The following is a 19,659-nucleotide window of genomic DNA, read 5'->3' on the forward strand; positions in this document are numbered from 1 at the left end:
GAAGCCTAACCACATCCAGACCTTCAGAGACAGGAAACTTTCCTCTCGAAAGGGCAAGCAGACCAGCCTGGAGCAGCCAGAAAACCAGAAGACACTTCTTGAAAGAAAGACCTACAGGAAAAATACAGAACAGTAAGGACAGTCTGACTGCTACCACAAGAACAAGCAAGTTGCTAGCCCAGGAGACATCAAGGCAAGTGGCTGGGTCCTCTCAGCACAGATCCCCTCCCAAGACTAAGACACAATGGGAATACACGCTCTGATTGGCGACCACGCATGTCACCCATAAAGGGAAGTGACCGAAGAACACCAATGAAGTGGCGAACTAAGCCCTGCATCGTTCTGCAGACGACTGCGAACCCGGGTGGAGACTCGGTCGGTCAGCAGCGAGGCAGAACCAAGGGATCCATGGGCTCAGAGTCAGTGACACAGCCACAGAGGACTAGAGCGGAGAGCGGAGAGACCAGCTGATAAGAAGAGGGCAGACAGATGCAAGAATACCCACACTTGCAGATGATACCCACTTGACCTGGCTTCAATGACTGGATGAACAGAGTTCAACCCAAGGAAGAAAGAAGAGGGGCAGGGGAAGTGTCATCTGATACAACTTGATGAACTGGACCTACACCTATAACTGCAGTAGCTCAAAAGAGGAAACAATTCCCAACTACAAGAATTATCCCCACCCCCTTCACACAAAAAGAGGAAAGGGATGAGCAACTTGAACATTGGCTACCCAAAATGGGGGGAGGGATGCAAAGGTAATAAGTGACTAGCTTACAAGCTTTCAAGAGGGAACCTAGATCCACAGGGCAGGGAGGATAGTGGAGTCTCCAGTGAATAGTACCCAACCTGTCTAGAAGGGCTGACGAAAAGAAATGCAGATGGGTCTCATGTGATGCAATGGTGAAAATTGTTACCAGGACTGATTGTGAGGACTGGAAATGTGAAGGTGGATATTTTATACCAAGGAGGGGAGTGACTAACCTTTCAGTCTAGGAGCGGAGGTCCCTGGGACCATCAACGGAGAAGAGCGGAGAGCAGGACCCCACCCAGAGAAGCAGTGAGGCCTGAGATGAAGACAGAGAGGATGATGTGAAGAGGTGGAGTGTCTGGGGAGTTGAGACCCAGAGAGGGAAAGGGGCTGAGTGCTGAGGACGGTAGGGGGGATGGGGGGATGACATGCAAGGTATGCCCTTTCGTAGGAGGACGATGCATGGACGGGATGCTAACTAAGGCAATGAAACGATGTAGGATAGAATGAATGTAAAACTAATGTCCCCCCATGTAAACTATCGCTCAATATACAATAAAACATTAATAATAAAAAAAAAATGTCCAGGTCCAGATGGCTTTACTGATGAATTCTACCAAACATCTGGAGAAAAGCTGACACCAATTCTACTAAAAGTATGCAAGAATATAGAAAAGGATGGAAAACTCCTGAAGGAAGCATAACCCTGATACCAAAACCTGGCAAAGGCATCACACAAAAAAGATTATACACCAACATCCCTAATTAACACACACATAAAATTCTCAACAAAAGCATAGTCAATAGAATTCAATAACATGCCAAAAAAGAAACAAATACATCATGTCCATGCAGCAGGTATGCAAGGAGGGTTCAATATTAGAAAAACAATCAATACACTCCACAACATAAATAAAAGAACCACATGATCATACTGATTGTTGTAGAAAAGCATTTGACAAAACACAACACCCATTCCTGATAGAAACACTCAACAAAATAGAATAGAAGGAAAATTCCTCAACGTAAGTAAGGGCATATATACAAACGTTGGGGACTCTTGGTGTGGTGCTGTGGTTAATATTCTGGACTGCAAGGCAGGTTTGAACTGCAAGCTCACCAGCTGCTCCTTGGAAACCCTATACAGGGTTGTTATAAGTCAGAACAGACTCAATGGCACACAACAGCAACAACATACAAACCCTGGTAGTGTAGTGAATTGCGAACTTGTCTGCTAACTGCAAGGTCAGGAGTTTGAATCTATGAGTCACTACTTGGGAAAAAGATAAGGCTTTCTGTTCCCATAAAGATTTACAGCCTTGGAAAACCTACACAGGGTCCTTATGAGTGGAAAGCGACTTCACAGCACAAAACAATCATACAAACCCAGCAAAAAGCCCTGGTAGCACAGTGGGTTGTAATCATAAGGTCAGCAGTTCAATTCCACTAGGCACTCAAAAGGATAAAGGTGAGGCTTTCAGATTCCATAATGATTTATAGCCTAGGAAAACCTATATAGGGTCACTATGACTCAGGATTGATTTAACTGCACACCACCACCACCACCACCATACAATTCCAACAGCCAATATTACTTTCAACAGAGAAAAACTGAAAGCACTCCTCTTGTGATCAGGAACAAGACAAGGATGCCCTTTATCAACACTTGTGTTCGGTATTGTGCTTGAAGTCTTAGCCAGAGCTCTAAGGGAAGAAAGGGAAAGTAAAACTCTCTCTAGTTACACATGATATGATCTTCTATATAGAAAATCCCAAACACTCAGAAAGAAAATTATTGGAACTTATTGAGAGATTCAACGAAGTGGCAGTGTACAAGAGCAACATAAAAAATCAGGCAGATTCCTTTACACTAATAATGAAAACTCTAAAAAGGAAATCATGAAAGCAATATCATTTACAATGTTATTCTTGTTGTTGATTAGGTACTGTTGAGTCAGTTCTGACTCCTAGTGACCTGTATAGGTTTCTGAGAGCAGCTGGTGAGTTTGACCCACCGAATTTGTGGTTATAAGTCTAACTAACGTTTATCCTACAACAAGCACTGGGCTGTGAGGTTTATAGCTCTATACAGGGTCACTATGAATTGGAACCAACTGGAAAGCACTTAACGACAAAAACAGTGGCTACTGGGTAGGAGCTAGCATCCTAACCAAAAGGTGGGCAATTTGGACTCACCAGCTGTTCGGTTGCAGAAAGATGGGGGACTCTGCTTCCATAAGGATTATTGGTGGTGGTGTTAATGTGCCGTGGAGTAGCTTCCAACTCATAGCGACCCTGCATAGAGTTTCCGAGGATGCAAATCTTTATGGGAGCAGAAAGCCTCATCTTTCTCCCATGGAATAGCTGGTAGTTTCAAACTGCTGACCTTGAGGTTAGCAGCCCAACTTATAACCACTAAACTACCAGATGGTTATGCGCCGTGGAGTCGGTTCTGACTCATAACAACCCTGTATAGGGTTTCCGAGGCTTAAATCTTTATGGGAACAGAAAGCCTCATCTTTCTCCCATGGAACAGCTGGTAGTTTCGAACTGCTGACCCTGAGGTTAGCAGCCCGATTCGTACCAGAGCTCCTTTGAAATAAGAGGCAAAGAGGATATACCAAACAAACAACAAACCCACTGCTGTTTAGTCTATTCCAACTCAAAGTGTTTCCAAGGCTATTCCTTTTCCTCTTATAATTGATACCTTTTGAGTTTTGTTCTTTTAAAATTCCTATTGTAGTGAACCATTTTGGTTCTCTTCTCCTTCCCTATAAATTTATTTGTTTTTAAGAAAATTTCTTTGTGGTTACCATGTGTATTACATTTAATATCTTACATCAACATGGAGCCCTGGTGTGGCACTGTAGGATAAGCACTGGACTGCTAACTGCAAAGCTTGTGGTTCAAACTCACCAACTATGAATCATATACTCAGCAAAGCTGTCCCTAAACTACTATGGTGAAATTAGGAAATTCCTAGATAAACAGAAATGAAGACATTTTTAAAAACTAGACCATCTTTACAAAAAAATACTAAAGGGTGTTTGAACTGAGAACCAACAACAGCAGACAGCAACCTTCCAAAGCTCCTTGGAAACCCTATATAGCAGGAGTGGGGAAACTTTTTTTCTGCCAAAACTTCTAACATCATTCATGGGCCATACAAAACTATCAACTTAAAAACTAGTCTGCTAAACAACAACAATCCTTCTACTTGGTAAATATCCACAAGAAATAAGAGTCAGGACACAAGTAGATACATGCACACTCACGTTTACTGCAACATTAGTCACAATAGCAAAAAGATGGAGACAGCCTAAATGCCCCACAACACAAGAATGGTTAAACAAACTTTGGTACCTACACACAATGGAATATTACACAACATTGAAGAATAGCAAAAATATCTGCAAAACACCTCACAGTATGGATGAACCTGGAGGACATTATGCTGAGTTATATTGGTCAATCACAAAAGGACAACTATTGTATGATATTACTGTTGTAAAAAATAAAGATAAAGATAATATGTTCTTGCTAAAAAAAAAAAAATTAGTCTGCTATATTTCGTCAAACATTTACATAATTCATCCCTAATGGTGCTGTGAGTTAATGCGCTGGACTGCAAGATTGGTGGTTCAAGCTCATCAACCACTCCTTGGAAACCCTATACAGGGTAGCTATGGTTGGAACCTACTCAATAGCACTTAACAGCATCAAAAATAATGCGATACATGGAACTGCGGCTGCCTTGGCAGGGCCAGATCAAACCATTCCGTGTGCCTTATACAGCCCATGGGCTGAATGTTCCTCACCTTTGCTATACAGGGTAACTGTGAGTCAGAGCCAATGCGATGGCACTTAACAACAACTACAATTTATATCTAATTTAATTAAATTTATTCCAGTTTAACTCAGCAACATATGAATATTCTAAATATATACTGTTCTCCTCCACCCCAAATATATTGCTATTGCTGTTACAAACTGCTGTTGAGTCAGTTCCGACTCATTGCGACCCTGTTTCTGAAGAGTAGCTGGTGGGTTCGAACCAACAACCTTGTGGTTAGCAGCCCAGTGCTTATCCTACAGAGAGAGCCACACTGGTTAAATCTTTATATGTGTCCTGTAATACACATTTATACTTATTTTTTATGCACTTGTCATTGTAAACCATGAAGGACATAACTACCAAGCAAAAATGTCTTAAAAACTTGTTCTAATATCTAACCTTGTAATAACATTTAATGGAGTTTTCTTTTTTCTTATATGTACAGCTTCAGGTAATTACTAGATTCCTTTCTTTACCATCTGAAAGATTTATTTTGGCTTTTTTATAAAGCAGGCCTAATGGCCAGATTCAGATGGCGATGTGAAACAAGTGATATCACTGCTGGCATAAAATGGATCTTGACTGAAAGCAGAGAATACCAGAAAGATGTTGACCTGTGCTTTACTGACTATGCAAAGACTTTTGACTATATGGCTAAGCTATGGACAACATTGTGGAGAATGAGTATTCCAGAACACCTAATTGTGCTCATGAGGACCCTGTACATAGAGCAAGAGGCAGTCATTCGAAGAGAAAAAGGCGACACAGAAGGGTTAAAATCAGGAAAGATGTGTGCCAGAATTCTTTTCTTTCACCATCCTTATTCAATCTGTTGAAGAGCAAAGATGTCAGTTTGAGGACTAAGGTGTGCCTGACCCAAACTAGGGTATTTTAAATAGCCTCATATGCATGTGAAAGTTTAACAATGAATAAGAAAGATCATAAAATAATTGATGCATTTAATTATGGTGTTGGAGGAAAATATTAAAAGTACTATGGATTGCCTGAAGAACTGTGTTGGTAGAAGTACAGTCAGAATGTTTCTTAGAAGCCAGGATGTCCAGACTTTGTCTCTCATACTTTGGACATATTATCAGGAGGGACAAGTCCCTGGAAAAGGACATCATGCTTGGTAAAGTGGAGGGTCAGAGAAAAAGAGGAAGCTCCCCCAATGAGATGGATCGGTACAGTGGCAGCAGCAATGGGCTCAATTGTAGCGATGATTGTGAGATTGGAGCAGGACCTGGCAGTGTTTCGTTGTGTTGTACATAGCATTGCTATGAGTTGGTACCAACTCAATGACACCTAACAACAATAACAATAGTAATCAACTCTGTGCTTTTATTTATTTATTTGGGAATGTTTAATTTTATCCTCATTCTTTTTTGTTTTTTCAATGGGTGCTACTTTTTATTCTACTTTACTCCTGCTTTTTTTTTTTTCCCTTTAAATTGTTATTTAGGTGAAAGTTTACAGAGCAAACTGGTTTTCCATTCAGCAATTAATTCACTTTTTTGCATGTGCGATATTGATTGCAACCTCACAATGTAACAGCATTCTTCCCACTTCCTCCCTGTGTTTGCCATTTTCCTTTGTCCTTCTTTCCTATCTTTTCCTGAATTCTGAGATCTATGCTAAATGTACCCTTTTGATGTCATACTTCCCTTGTTTCCCTTATAGGCCTGTCTAACCTTTGGCTGAAAGTTGAACCAAGAGGGTGAGTTTAGCTCCAGGCTTGAAGGTTATCTATGGGCTACAGTTTCACAAATTTATCATTATTCTTTAACATTGTGTAGTATTCCACTGTGTGTATGTACCATAGTTTGTTTATCCATTCATCCTTTGATGAGCACTTAGGTTGTTTCTATCATTTTGATATTGTGAATAATGGTGTATTGAACATCAGGATATATCTGTTTGTGTCATGGCTCTTATTTCTCTAGGATATATACCTAGTAGTGGGATTGATGGATCAAATGACATTTTCATTTCCAATTATTTAAGAAAGTGCCATATCATTTTCCACTGTAGATGCATCATTTTAAAGTCCCACCAGTAGTGTATGAGGGTTCCAATCACTCCACATTCTTGTCAGCATTTGTTCTTTACTTTTTTGAAGTTTGAAATTAATATTGAGGTGAGATGGTACATATTTCATTTTTGTTTTGATTTGCATCTCTATAACTACTAATAATTATAAATATTTCTTCATGTGTTTGTTGGCTGATGGGTTTGGTAGCAGATGTCACACTCATTTTTGAAGGATTGTTTTATCAGATATAGTACTCTTACCTGATAATTCTTTTCTTTCAGCATTTTAAATATGTCATTCAGTACATTTATAGTCAACAAAGTTTCTGAAAATAAATGAGTACTTCATCTTATTATACAACTTTTATATAGTTAGTCTCCAGGTTATATATATCTAACAAGGAGAGCTCCAACTTGCCCTTTAATGTTATATAAATTTGACCTCACTTGGAAATGTGAACTAATCCTACTTGCGACAAATTCTTCTTAACAATCACTTTGACTTGTTGCACATGGAGCTTTTAAATTATTGAAAAGTCTTTGAGCCTTTCTTGCACTCATGCAAGGCTAAATAAAAAACACATGCACCTGCATATTTGACATAAAGACATACTTAGGAATGGATCTTGTTCCTAACCCAGGGATTGCCTGTATGTGACTATTCACTTTTTGCTTGTTGCTTTTAGAAATCTCTCTTTGTCTTCTAGTTTTAAAGAGTTTAATTCAAATGTGCCTTGTTATGGATCTTTTGGGATCTATTTTACTTGGAGTTCATTAAGTTTCTTGAATTTGGATGATAATGTCCTATAATAGATTTAATTTTTTTCTGTAAATATTGCTTTAAATACTCTTTTATTCATTTTTCTCTCTCATCTTCTTGGATTACCATGATGCATATGTTGGTTTGCTTGATGTTGTTCCAAACATTTATTTTTATGCTACTTTTATTAACATTTTAAAAATGAAAGCATCATCACAATCAATATAATGAGCATACACATCACCTCCAGAAGCATACACATCTTGCCCCTTTATATATTCCTCTATGGCCCCTCCACCATTGTCCTGACAACCACTAATCTGCTTCCATCTTTCTTTTCTTTTCTTTTTGACCATCACAATGATCTACAGCATGAGTGTATGTCCCGAGCATTTCTGCTTGGTTTGTAAAGGTTGAAACAAGGATCAGTTGTTGGAAAATATGGCCCTGGTGACAGAAACAATGCTGGAGATCGCATGACAGAATTTTGCAAGATCAATGACCTGTATATTGCAAATACCTTTTCTAAACAACACATGGACCTCATCAGATGGCATACACAGAAATCTAATGGACTACATCTGTGGAAGGAGACAGTGGAAAAGCTCCATATCACCAGCCAAAACAAGGCTAGGGACAGACTGTGGAACAGACCATCCATTGTTCCTATGCAAGTACAGGTTGAAGCTGAGGGAAATTTTTTAAAGTCCATGGGAGCCTTGAACATAGCCCACCTGAATTTAGAGTTCATCTCAAGAAGAGATTTGATGCATTAGACACTAGTAACAGACAACAGAAGATTTGCAGGATGACATCAAGAATGGAAGAAACAAAAAGTCATTAAGAAGACAAGAAAGAAGGAAACCAAGATGGATATCACAAGAGAATCTGAAACTTGCTCTACAGTGTAGAAATGCTAAAGCAAATGGAAGAAATGTGGAGGTACAGGAGCAGAACAGAAAATCTCAAAGGGCAGTTCAAGAGGACAAAGTTAAGTATTCTAATGAAACGTGCAAAGACCTGAAGTTAGAAAACCAAAGGGAAGAACACACTCAGCATTTCTCAAGCTGAAAACAGTGGAGAAAAAACTCAAGCCTCGACTTGTAATATTGACAGATGCTATGGACAAAATGGAGTCCTGGTGTGGTGATGCAGGTTAATGCACTGGACTGCAAGGTTGGTTTGAACTACAAGGCCGGCAATTCAAGATCACCAGCTACTCCTCAGAAATCCTATACAGGGTCACTATGAGTCAGAACTGACTCAACAGCGCTTAACAACAACAACAGCAATGGGCAAAATAATGAATGATGCAGAAAGCATCAAAAGAAAATGGACCAAAAAGAAAAGGATGATGTTCAACTATTTCAAGAGATAGCATTTTTTTTTCACTTCATATGTTTAATTACTAGATTCTCTTAGTAATATCCGGATTTTCTTTTATTAAACTTAATGTATGACATAATAAAACAAAAAAGGAAAATGTAACAGAACATATCTTTAGATTAAAATGACAGCTTTCAAATTAAGAATTCATTTTCATCATTATAATTTTAGAAAATACATTAAGGAAGGCTCTGAAATGACAGATAAATGTATTCAGAAACACAACTCCTCTCTCAGATAGACATCAAGTATAACTAAACTTATATATACGTAAGCCAGTAGTTTATACTGAATTTTAATATTTTTAAAGAAAGGTCAAATGACCAATTCCCTCAAGATACTGCATTTTCCCTTTTATTTGCCCAGGAATCTGTTTTGGAAGCCAATGCAATGATCACTACTAGGGTATGGAATTTTGATACCCATTTGGTACTGATTTTACATCACCATCTTTAAGGCTGTCAACAAGGTGCCTGAAAGTGTTGGCAAAGAACAAAGCTCTGGGAATTGATAGAATATAAGTGAAAATATGTCAATAAACTGAGGTAGCACTGGAGGCACTCACTCATCTATGCCAGCTACTGGCCAACTGATTGGAAGAGATCCGTATTTGTGCCTATTCCAAAGAGAGGTGACCCAATGGAATGTGGAAATCATTGGACAATATCATTAATATCACATGCTAGTAAAATGTTGCTAAAGATAATTTTAAAATGACTGCAATTGTACATTGACAAGGAACTACCAGATGTTCAAGCTGGATTCAGACAAGGATGTGGAATTGCTGATTATCAGATGGATCTTGGCTGAATGCAAAATATACCAGAAAGATGTTTACCTGTGCTTTATTGACATGCTAAGGATTCTGACTAGGCAAAAGCTTTCAACTGTGTCCATACCATGCTATGGACAATATTGTGGAGAATGAATTTTCTGGAATATTTAATTGTGCTCATGAGGAACCTGTACATAGACCAAGAGGCAGTCATTTTAACAGAACAAGGGGCTACTAAATGGTTTAAAGTCAGGAAAGGTGTGCACCAGGGCTCTATTCTTTCACTATGCTTATTCAATCTGCATGGTAAGCAAATAATCTGAGAAGTTGTATTATATGAAGACCATGGCATCAGGATTGGAGGAAGACTCATTAATAACCTGCGATATGCAGATGATACAACCTTGCTCGCTCAAAATCAAGAGGAATTAAAATATTTACTGATGAAAATCAAAGATCACAGCCTTCAGTATGGGTTGTGCCCCAACGTAAAGAAAACAAAAATCCTCACCACTGGACAAATGAATAGCATCACGATAAATGGATAAAAGACTGAAGTTCTCAAATATTTTCTTATGCTCATATCCACTATCAACACTCATGGAAGGAGCTGTCAAGGTATCAAACAATGTATTTCATTAGACAAATCTGCTGCATAAGCCCTCTTTAAAGTGTTCCAGGGGGAAAATGTCAGTTTGAGGACTAAGGTGCACCTGACTCAAGTCATGGTATGTTCAATAGCTTCATATACATGTGAAAGTTGGACAGTGAGTAAGGAAGACTGTAGAATAATTGTTGCATTTCAGTTGTTAGAGAAGAATGTTGAGAGTACAATGGGCTGCCAGAAGAACAAACAAATCTGTGTTGGAAGAAGTACAGCCACAATGTTCCTTAGAAGTCAGGATGGCCAGATTTCATCTGTCATACTTCAGACATATTATCAGGAGGGACCAGTCCTTCAATAAGGATATCATGCTTCAATAAGGAGGGTCAACAAAAAAGAGGAAGACCCCCAACTAGATGGAATGGCAGAGTAGCAGCAGCAATGAGCTGAAGCTTATGAGCTTGTGAGGATGGCACAGGACTGGGCAATATTATGTTCTGTTGTTCATAAGGTCACTATGAGTTGGAACTGACTTGACAGCACATAACAACAACAATCTCTCTACTGGGAGTGTGGTGGCTGCATACGATAAGCTCTAGACTGCGATTCATAAGGTCCATGGTTCAAGCTCACCAGTCATTTCACAGAAGAAAGATGAGACTTTCTGCTCACAGGAAGATTTAAATCCTCGGAAACCCTACATAGGGTCTCTATGATTTGGAACTGACTTGAGGGCACTTAAAAATAATTACCACCTCCTTAATTAAAGTTTAATTTTGTTCATATATTGTTTTTCAAATTTTCTAAAGTTATTTGTACTTTCCTTTAAATCTCTGAGCTTGTTGAATATTTTGTCTTATATTCTTCCAATTTGTTTATTATTTGGGCTTTCATAAATACAGTTTCTCTCCCTTCATTTTATTCATTAGACACATGGTTGTGTCTTCATAATCACAAGGTTGGTGTTTCAAATCCATCAGCCACTCCTCAGAAACCCTATACATGATCACTGTAAGTTGAACTGACTCGGTGGCACTTAACAACAACATTTTCTGCAAGAAATGCTTAGGTGGGCAGAACCTGAAGACTTTGCTTATGATTCCCTTGTCCTTTCTGTGACAACCATTTCAGTCCAAACCAAGGTTTTCATTTGTCAGAGGTGTCCAAATAGAACAGAGAATGCACCCTAGTCAGTCCTTCCTCCAGGAGGCACAGATTTCCGTCTTTAGTTATCACTCACTCCTCTTCTGTGAGGGCTGTGTTTACCACTAGACCAAGTTTTCAGTCTTTTGTTGTTGTTGTTATGTGCCGTGGAGTCGGTTTTGGCTCATAGCGACCCTGTACAAGGTTTCTGAGGCTGTAAATCTATATGGGAGCATAAAGCCTCATCTTTCTCCTGTGGAACAGCTGGTAGTTTCAAACTGCTAACCATGAGATTAGCAGTCCGATTCGCAACCACTACGCTATTAGAGCTCTTTTTAGGGGCTTCCAAACTGGTTGAAAAGGAGCCCTGGTAGCATAGTGGGTTATGTGTCAGGTCGCTAATCACAAGGCCAGCAGTTGAATTCACCAGCAGCTCCTCTGAAGAAAAATGAGGCTCTTTGTTCCTCTGGAGATTTACAGCCTTGGAAACCCAAACAGGGTCACTATGAGTCAGCATCAACTTCACAGCACTTAACAATAACAACAACAAAACTGGTTAGAAAGCCCATACTAACTGAACCATCTTCCATTGGGTGAAGCCCTCAGCCCTGGTCGCTGTTCCCTTCCTTATCCTGGGAGCTCCTACTTAGATTCAGAGATTGGGACCCATCTCCATGCTCAGGTGAGCCATGGGTCAAGAAGGATTGTGGCAACCTTCTGTCTGACATGCTGAGAGGGAGGGATATGAGCATACTCTGAATGAAGCACCAGGGGAATCTGCCCTATTTAGATCAGAGATAGAGCTCAGAATGCTTCCTTTGCACAGGTGAGCCATGTGTTGTCTGGAGGAGTGGGCTCTACTACAGTCTATGAGTTGCTGTAGTCATCCATGGCAGCTTTCCATTTGTTAGGCTGGAGGCAGGAGGAATGGAGACATTGGAAAAAGTTCTTTTTCTACTATAACAGATTTGATGTTGACTTGGTCTGTCTGCAGCTCCTTGATTGCTCCTTCATTTTACAGTCCCTCTGAGCTGAGTTGATTTTTTTCTCATTGCATTTCTTAGTGCATGTGTGCAGAAAGTCGGGAACTTAGACCTGCTTATGCTGTTTCTCTCCCAGAACCCTCACATTTACATATTTAGACATTACGTGCCCTGTAGCATTACAGTTATTTTCATTCATTTGTCTTTTTATTTTAAAGTATGAAACACATAATAATTAGAATTATCAAGCAAAACAAACAAGCAAACTTCAGAATTTTCCCTTATGTTACTGTCTAGTGTCCTTTCTCATATAAAGGATTCTGGATAGCATTTTTTACTAGGTAATGTTGCTAGGTGCTGTTGAGTTGTCTAGTGGTTACAAACTCTCCCTGCTTTTGTTTATCTGGAAATGTCTTAATTTCCCTCATATTCTTGAAGGACAATTTTACAGATACTGAATTCTTAGCTGTCCAACATATTTAATGCTTTATTCCATTGGAATCAGCTAGTGGCATAACAATACTGGGCCTCCTGACTCCTAGCACAATGTTCTTTCATTTCTGTGTATCATGAGGGAGAGTCTAAATTTACTGCCCTCTCTATGTCATTTTCTATTTGTAATGGTGAAAAACTATAGATTAGAGAAGAAATGGAGGATAAAGAATATAAGCAGTTGAAGAGGTAGTGTAATGTTTCATTCAGTTATTCAAAAAACATTTTCTGATGTCTTCTACATAAAGCAGGTTATAAGTTCTGGAGTTTTAGAGATGAAACATATCCTCATGATGGGGTCCTTAAAGAGTTCACAGTCCAACAGGTTGGACAGAGAGAAAACCAATAGAGAGAGATCTCTCAACCAGTTTATGTATTTTGACAGAAGGAGCAGGGAACCATGCAAAAGAGAGAGGGAAAAGAAGTACTAATTCCATTTGGAGTTGTCCTAGTATCAAACACTAGGCTGAGAAGTTTGCACTCTCTCTTGTTGATGTTCTTGAATGACAGGCTACTGAACTTGGATTTAAACCAATGGCAAGTTAAGGGGACTCTTGTAAGATGTAGGCATGGTGAGCTTTGTACTTTGAAATATTATCCTGGAGGCCTCTATGATAATGGACTGGGATGGAGTAAATGGAAAGCAGAGGCATCAGGGTAGAGACTCACCTACCACTGTCGTATGTGTTCACTTACACACAAGAGAAGTTCCTCAGAGCCTGCAGCCCTCCACATAAGTTATTCCTTCTCTCCATCTCTTCTGCCCATCTCCTACTCCTTCCACAGACCCCAGCTCAGATACACCATATCCGGGAAGCATCCCCTGCATTCCAGTTGGTGATTCTCTTTTGTGAGCCCCTCCATATTCCTGTTGTATAATTTCCAAGTGACAAGAGATTGTCATATTCATTCCCAGCCAGATCAAGAACTCTCCAAGGACAGGAGGAGAGTCTCATCCATTTCTGCATTCTCAGTACCTAGCATGGGTTTTGGCACAGGGAAATCTTTTGGGGAAACTCTTCCCAAGTGAATTAGAGGGAGAAAAGTAGGTGAAGGGAAAGAAGAAATCAGAACGAGACTTGAAGAGAGGGGTCAGGAAGAGAGGCAAATAGATACCGTATCAGCATGAAAGCAAGAAAGGAGAGTGAGAGAACAGAGAAAATATGAGATTCTTTCCTTTTCTCATCAGTAAAGCTAAGCATTGATCCTGGCATAATGAAGTTCAGGCTATAGAATAAAAAAAAAGACTTGGGTTAATATTCTGGTTCTATCACTTACAGACCTTCTTGAGTAAGGCACTTTTTGGACATGGTAACCACGTCTTTGGAGTCCTGGTGTGGCGCTGTAGGCTAATGTGTCAGATTGCAAAGTCGTTTGAACTGCAAGGTCAGTGGTTCAAGCTCCCCAGCTGCTCCTTGGAAACCCTATACAGGGTCGCTATGGGTCAGAATCGACTCGACGGCACTTGACAACAACAACAACAACAACAACAACAAAAACCACCTCTTTAGCCTTGTTGTTATGTGCCGTGGAATCGGTTCCAACTCATAGCGACCCTGTACAGGGTTTCCGAGGCTGTACATCTTTACGGGAGCAGAAAGCCTTATCTGTCTACCGTGGAATAGCTGATAGTTTTGAACTGCTGACCTTAAGGTTCGCAGCCCAATTCGTAACCACTACGCTACTAGAGCACCTTTCTGTGGCCTTAATTTCCTCAATTATGAAATGGTAATAAAATGGCAATTCTAATAGAAATAGTAATATTGCTTTATTAATGATATTTAACAGTAACCAAAGTAGTTGTTCCTCATCAGCTTGTTTTAAAGTCTTGACCTTCTCATGGAGCTCCTTAAGAGGAGGCATCTGACCTTATTCACTTTTCTATATCTAGCACCTATCATGGAGTTGGTCATAGAGCATGTGCTCGATTGTGAAATTTTTTAATGTAGTGGAGTAAGAAACCCTGGTGACATCATGGGTTATGTATTGGGCTGCTAACCACAACATCAGCAATTTGAACCCACCAGCTGCTCCATGAAAGAAAGATGAGGCTGCCTGCTTCCATAAAAATGTACAGTCTCGTGAACTATGGAGCAGCACTACTTACCCTTATAGGGAATCAACTCAATGGTACTGGGTTTCTGAGTGGTAGTAACAATAGCTAGCACTAGTCCTACTACTTGCAATGAAGGTGATGAAGAATTTTTGGTGCTGAGAGAGTTGGCTCCTCTGAAGCCTTAAACTTTACTGTTTTTTCAGTCAGTGACCTATAGGTGTTTGGAGGGTTCCAGAGACATACCTTTAGTTGGTGTTCCTATCCAGTTGAGATATCTTGTGAGCTTTGTAGAGATGTAAGTCTTTCCTCGAGCTGGTAAGCCCACCATGATCACCATCGTAGGGGAATTGGTAAACTGTGGGATGGATGCTAGAAGACAAAACAAAGTCTCAAAGACACATCCTCAGGTTCATATGAATTTCTGGTATCAGTTCAGAAATGTAGGGTTGGAAAGAGTATCTCTCCCACCATTACAACAAAATTTAAAAGCTGGATAAACTAAAAAAAAAAAAAAAAATTGTACTCATCAGAAAACTGAGATTGCAAGACAAATAGCTAACTCAAAATCTGTAGACAGACATCTGTGGGAAAAGGACCTAAGCATTTGCTTACTTTACAGAAATACTATCAAAATTCAGCTAAAATATTTTAATGAATTGCTAAAGGACTAGTATGAGGGTGAAGCCCTTAGGGTTCATAGACAAAGGAGGTGTTGTACTTTCTTGCAGACTTTTCCAGGAATCCCACCAGGTACTGATAGGCAAGACTAGGGAAAATCCTATGAAAGGTATCATAGTTTTGGCTTGGGAAGGGTAACAGCAGTCATTTTTTTAAAATTCTGCCCAGACCACTTCTTCCATATCCCTTATGAAACAATGCCTTAATAGTAAGGGGGGAAAGACAACCTCAGTGTAATCTGAGATCCCTGGCAGAAACTCACTGCAGATTGTACAAAGGAATGGTCCACATTTCTGAAACTCTGTCCAGACCATTCTACCTTATCTTTCCCAAGGAACAAAGACAAAATCCCATGTCCATTCCTGATAAAACACTCAACAAAGTAGGAATTGAAGGGAAATTCCTCAACATAATGTAGAGCATATATACAAAACCAACAGTTAACATCACTCTCAATGGAGAGAAGCTTAAAGCCTTCCCCTTGCAAACAGGTACCAGACATTCCTATTCAATATTGTTTTGGAAGTCTTAGCCACAGTTACAAGGCAAAATAGAGAAATTAAGGGCATCCAAATTGGCAAAGAGGAATTAAAACTCTCTGTATTTGCAGATAATATGATTCTATACATAGAAAACCCTAAAGACTCGGCAAAAAAAAAAAACCACTACTGGAACTCACTGGAAGATTCAGCAAAGTGGCAGGGTACAAGATCAACATACAAAAATCAGTTGGATTCCTCTATACTAATAATGACAATGCTGAAAAGGAAATTGGGAAAGCAAAACCATTTGCAATAACCATCCAAAGGATGACATATTTGGGAATAAATGTAACCAGAGAAACAAAGGACCTATGCAAAGAAAACTACAAAACATAAGAAACTGCAAGAAACCAAAAGAGACTTACAAAAATGGAAGAATATACTATGCGCCTGGATAGGAAGTCTTAACATTGTGAAAAAGTCAATACTACCCAAAGGAATCTACACATTTATAAAGCAACCCCAATCCAGATTCCAATGACATTCTTTAGAGAGATGGAAAAAACAATTACAAACTTTATATGGAAAGGAAAGAGACTCAGGATAAGCAAAGCACTGCTTAAGAAGAAGAACAAAGTTGGAAGCCTCTCACTCCCTGATTTCAAAATATACTACTTGGCTACAGTGATCAAAACAGCCTGATACTGATACAATAAAAGATACATAGGTCAATGGAACAGAATCAAGAATTCAAAAATGAATCCATTCACATATGGCCAACTGATCTTTGACAAAGGGCCAAAGTACATTGAGTGGGGAAGACATAGTCTCTTCAACAGGTGGTGCTGGCAGAACCGGAAATCGATTGAAACAGACCTTTACCTTACACCATATACAAAAGCCAACTCAGCATGGATTAAAAAATTTAATGTTAATCTCAGAATTATAAATGTCATCAATGAAAAAATTGGGACAAATTTAAGGGCTCTAATTCAGGGCACACAAAGACTACCAAACATTGGGAAAATTACACAAACAAAAGAAGACAAAATAGATGATTGGTACATTCTAAAAATTAGAAAGGTAAGTGTGTCTTATGTGAAAACTTATGTGGAGCCCACAGAATGGAAAAAAATCTTTTGCAATGACTTATCAGACAAGGGACTAATTTCTAAAATCTATAGGAAAGTACCAGACCTCTACAAGAAAAAGATGAATAAACCAATTAAAAATGGGCACAGGATATGAACAGACACTTCACTAAGGAAGACATTCAAGCAGCTAACAAACATGAAGAAATGTTCATGATCATTAGCCATTAGAGAGATGCAAATCAAAACAACAATGAGATATCATCTCACACCAGCAATCACAGCAAAGTTCAAAAATGCAGAGGACAACAAATGCTGGCAAGCATGTGAAGAAACTGGAATCTTCCTACATTGCTGGTGGGAATGCAAAATGGTCCACACTCTGGAAAACAGTATGGCGTTCCCTCAGAAAGTTGGAAATAGAAATACTTTATGATCCAGCAATTCCTGTACTTGGTATATATCTACAAGAAATACGACCCACAACATGAGTAGATATATGCACACCAATGTTCATAGCAGCACTATTCACAATAGCAAAAAGGTGGAGACAGCATAAGTATCCATCAATGGAAGAATGGTTAAACAAACTTTGGCACATACATACAATGGAATATTATGCTACCTTGAAGAATAACAAGGAACTGGCAAGCCACTACATAACACGGATGAACCTTGAGGACATTATGCTGAGTCAAATTAGTCAGGCACAAAAGGACAAACATTGCATAAGACCATTAATGTAAAAGCTTAAGAAAAGATACCCATACTAAAAGGGGGAAAAATTCTTTGTTGGTTACCGGTGGGGATGAGGTGGGGGGGGCGGGGTTTCGGGAGGTGGATGGAAGTGACGGTAGAGCACAGGGTAGGGGGCAGACACATCATAGTTCAGGCGTTGGGGAGAGCAATACACAAGAAGGGAGAGGGAGTGGAAGAACAAGGTAGATAGAGGAACACTAAGACAGGTTTGCATGGGCTAAATGGGACAGAGGTAAATAGTGATGCATGCTCATCCTTGGAACAACAGGGCTCTGTGATATAGGGATTGAGGCATAGTCTGAAGAAGAGAAATAGTACCAAGATGCTTGTCTGTCTTATGAATATTGGTTTCCCATGTCTACTATTGTCTACATGGTTTCCCATGTCTACTTGAGTGGGATAGAAAGGCATGTCAGGAAACATGATTACAGAAAGCTTATAAGCCCATCTTCAGCCTATAACTGACTGGAATATCTAAAACGGGTTCTACAACTTGCCCAGTGACATAGGCCTCTTATGGAGCCTTTGCAATGTATAGGTCCTTAGGTGGAATCCTGAGCCCTATCCAGAACTTTCTGATGTGGGACATTCCCACTAGAAAGGACAAGCAGACCATCCTGGAACAGCTGGAGCAACAGAAGATACATCTTCAAATAAAGATCAGAAGGAAAAACTCAAAACAAAAAATGGCAGTATGATTGGCTACTACAAGAATAAGAAAGTTGTTCTCTGAGCAGTCATCAAGGCAAACAAGTCCCTTCAGGACAAACCCACCTCTAAGACGGAAACTCAAAGGGAACACATGAGCAGGCATGTAAGCTTGCTGGTGAACACATTGGCCTACTGCTGAGTAAAAGAGGGGGAAAGGCAGCAATGAAGAAATGGGCTGAGTCCAACCATGTTCCATAGACTTCTATTGACCTGGTGATGAGAGAGAAGAGGAAGGGCTGATTGGTCCAAAGTGTGGTGAGACCTGGGGACACCTGAGCCCATGGACAATGACATAGCCACGGAGGGCTAGAGCTGAGAGTGAAGCATCCAGATGCTATGAAGTAAGGGGAGCCACACAAGAACACCCAAACTTGCAGATAGTACCCATTTGACCTAGCCTCAATGGCTTTATAATCAGAACTCTAATAGAGGACGATAAAAAAAAAATTTATAAAGGAAACATGAGTAAACTGCTATAATTTGATGAACTTGACCTATACTCATGGATGTAGTAGCTCAAAATACCAACAGAGAGGGAAATAGTCTTCATATCAAGTATCAATGGTGTCTCCTCTGTATATAGGATAGATAGGGATGGGCACCTTAGACACTGGCTACTTAAATGAGGGGGCAATAAAGGCACGAGGTGACTGGCTTACAAGTTTTCAAGAGGGAGTTTAGTTTAAGAGTGTGCAGGGGAAGATAAGAGTCCCCACTGCAAAGAAAGAAAAAAAAAAAAAAAGAGAAGGTTCAAGGTGGTCTGAAGCTGGAGGCAGGGAGCCCCTGGATCTGTTCTGTTCAAACATTGTTGAAGCAAGAGACAGATCCACTAGATTCCTGGGGAAGCTTCCCCAGTAAGATTTTTGGTAATTATAGACCAGTTGACTTGAAATTTCATATTGAAGGGCAAAGGAACTAGAATAGTTAAAACAATTTGTAAAAGAAGAATATTGGACCACTTCCGGCGCTTCCCTGACCAGGAAACACAGGTAGGGCAGGCTCCGGTGGGGGGGAAGGAAACCTCCGTCTAGCAGACAGCCTTTGAGCAAACATAAGACCTTATGTTTCAACATTCTGAACTTGCTTTTTTAAAAGATCAAATTGCATAGGAATTACAGG

At 39.7% G+C, this 19,659-nt stretch overlaps 1 protein-coding gene across 2 annotated transcripts in view; it reads right to left on the bottom strand.

Moving 5' to 3' along the window:
• Positions 1 to 19,659, bottom strand: part of PFKFB1 (6-phosphofructo-2-kinase/fructose-2,6-biphosphatase 1) — a 122,053-nt gene that overhangs the window by 74,634 nt on the left and 27,760 nt on the right. For both annotated transcript variants that reach the window (XM_006875259.1, XM_006875260.1), the window contains exon 2: positions 15,063 to 15,188. In XM_006875259.1, the coding sequence (XP_006875321.1) occupies positions 15,063 to 15,188 (126 nt within the window). The remainder of the gene's footprint in view (positions 1 to 15,062; positions 15,189 to 19,659) is intronic.

The sequence above is a fragment of the Chrysochloris asiatica genome, unplaced genomic scaffold (genome assembly GCF_000296735.1).
Source record: "Chrysochloris asiatica unplaced genomic scaffold, ChrAsi1.0 scaffold00315, whole genome shotgun sequence".
Classification (NCBI taxonomy): domain Eukaryota; kingdom Metazoa; phylum Chordata; class Mammalia; order Afrosoricida; family Chrysochloridae; genus Chrysochloris; species Chrysochloris asiatica.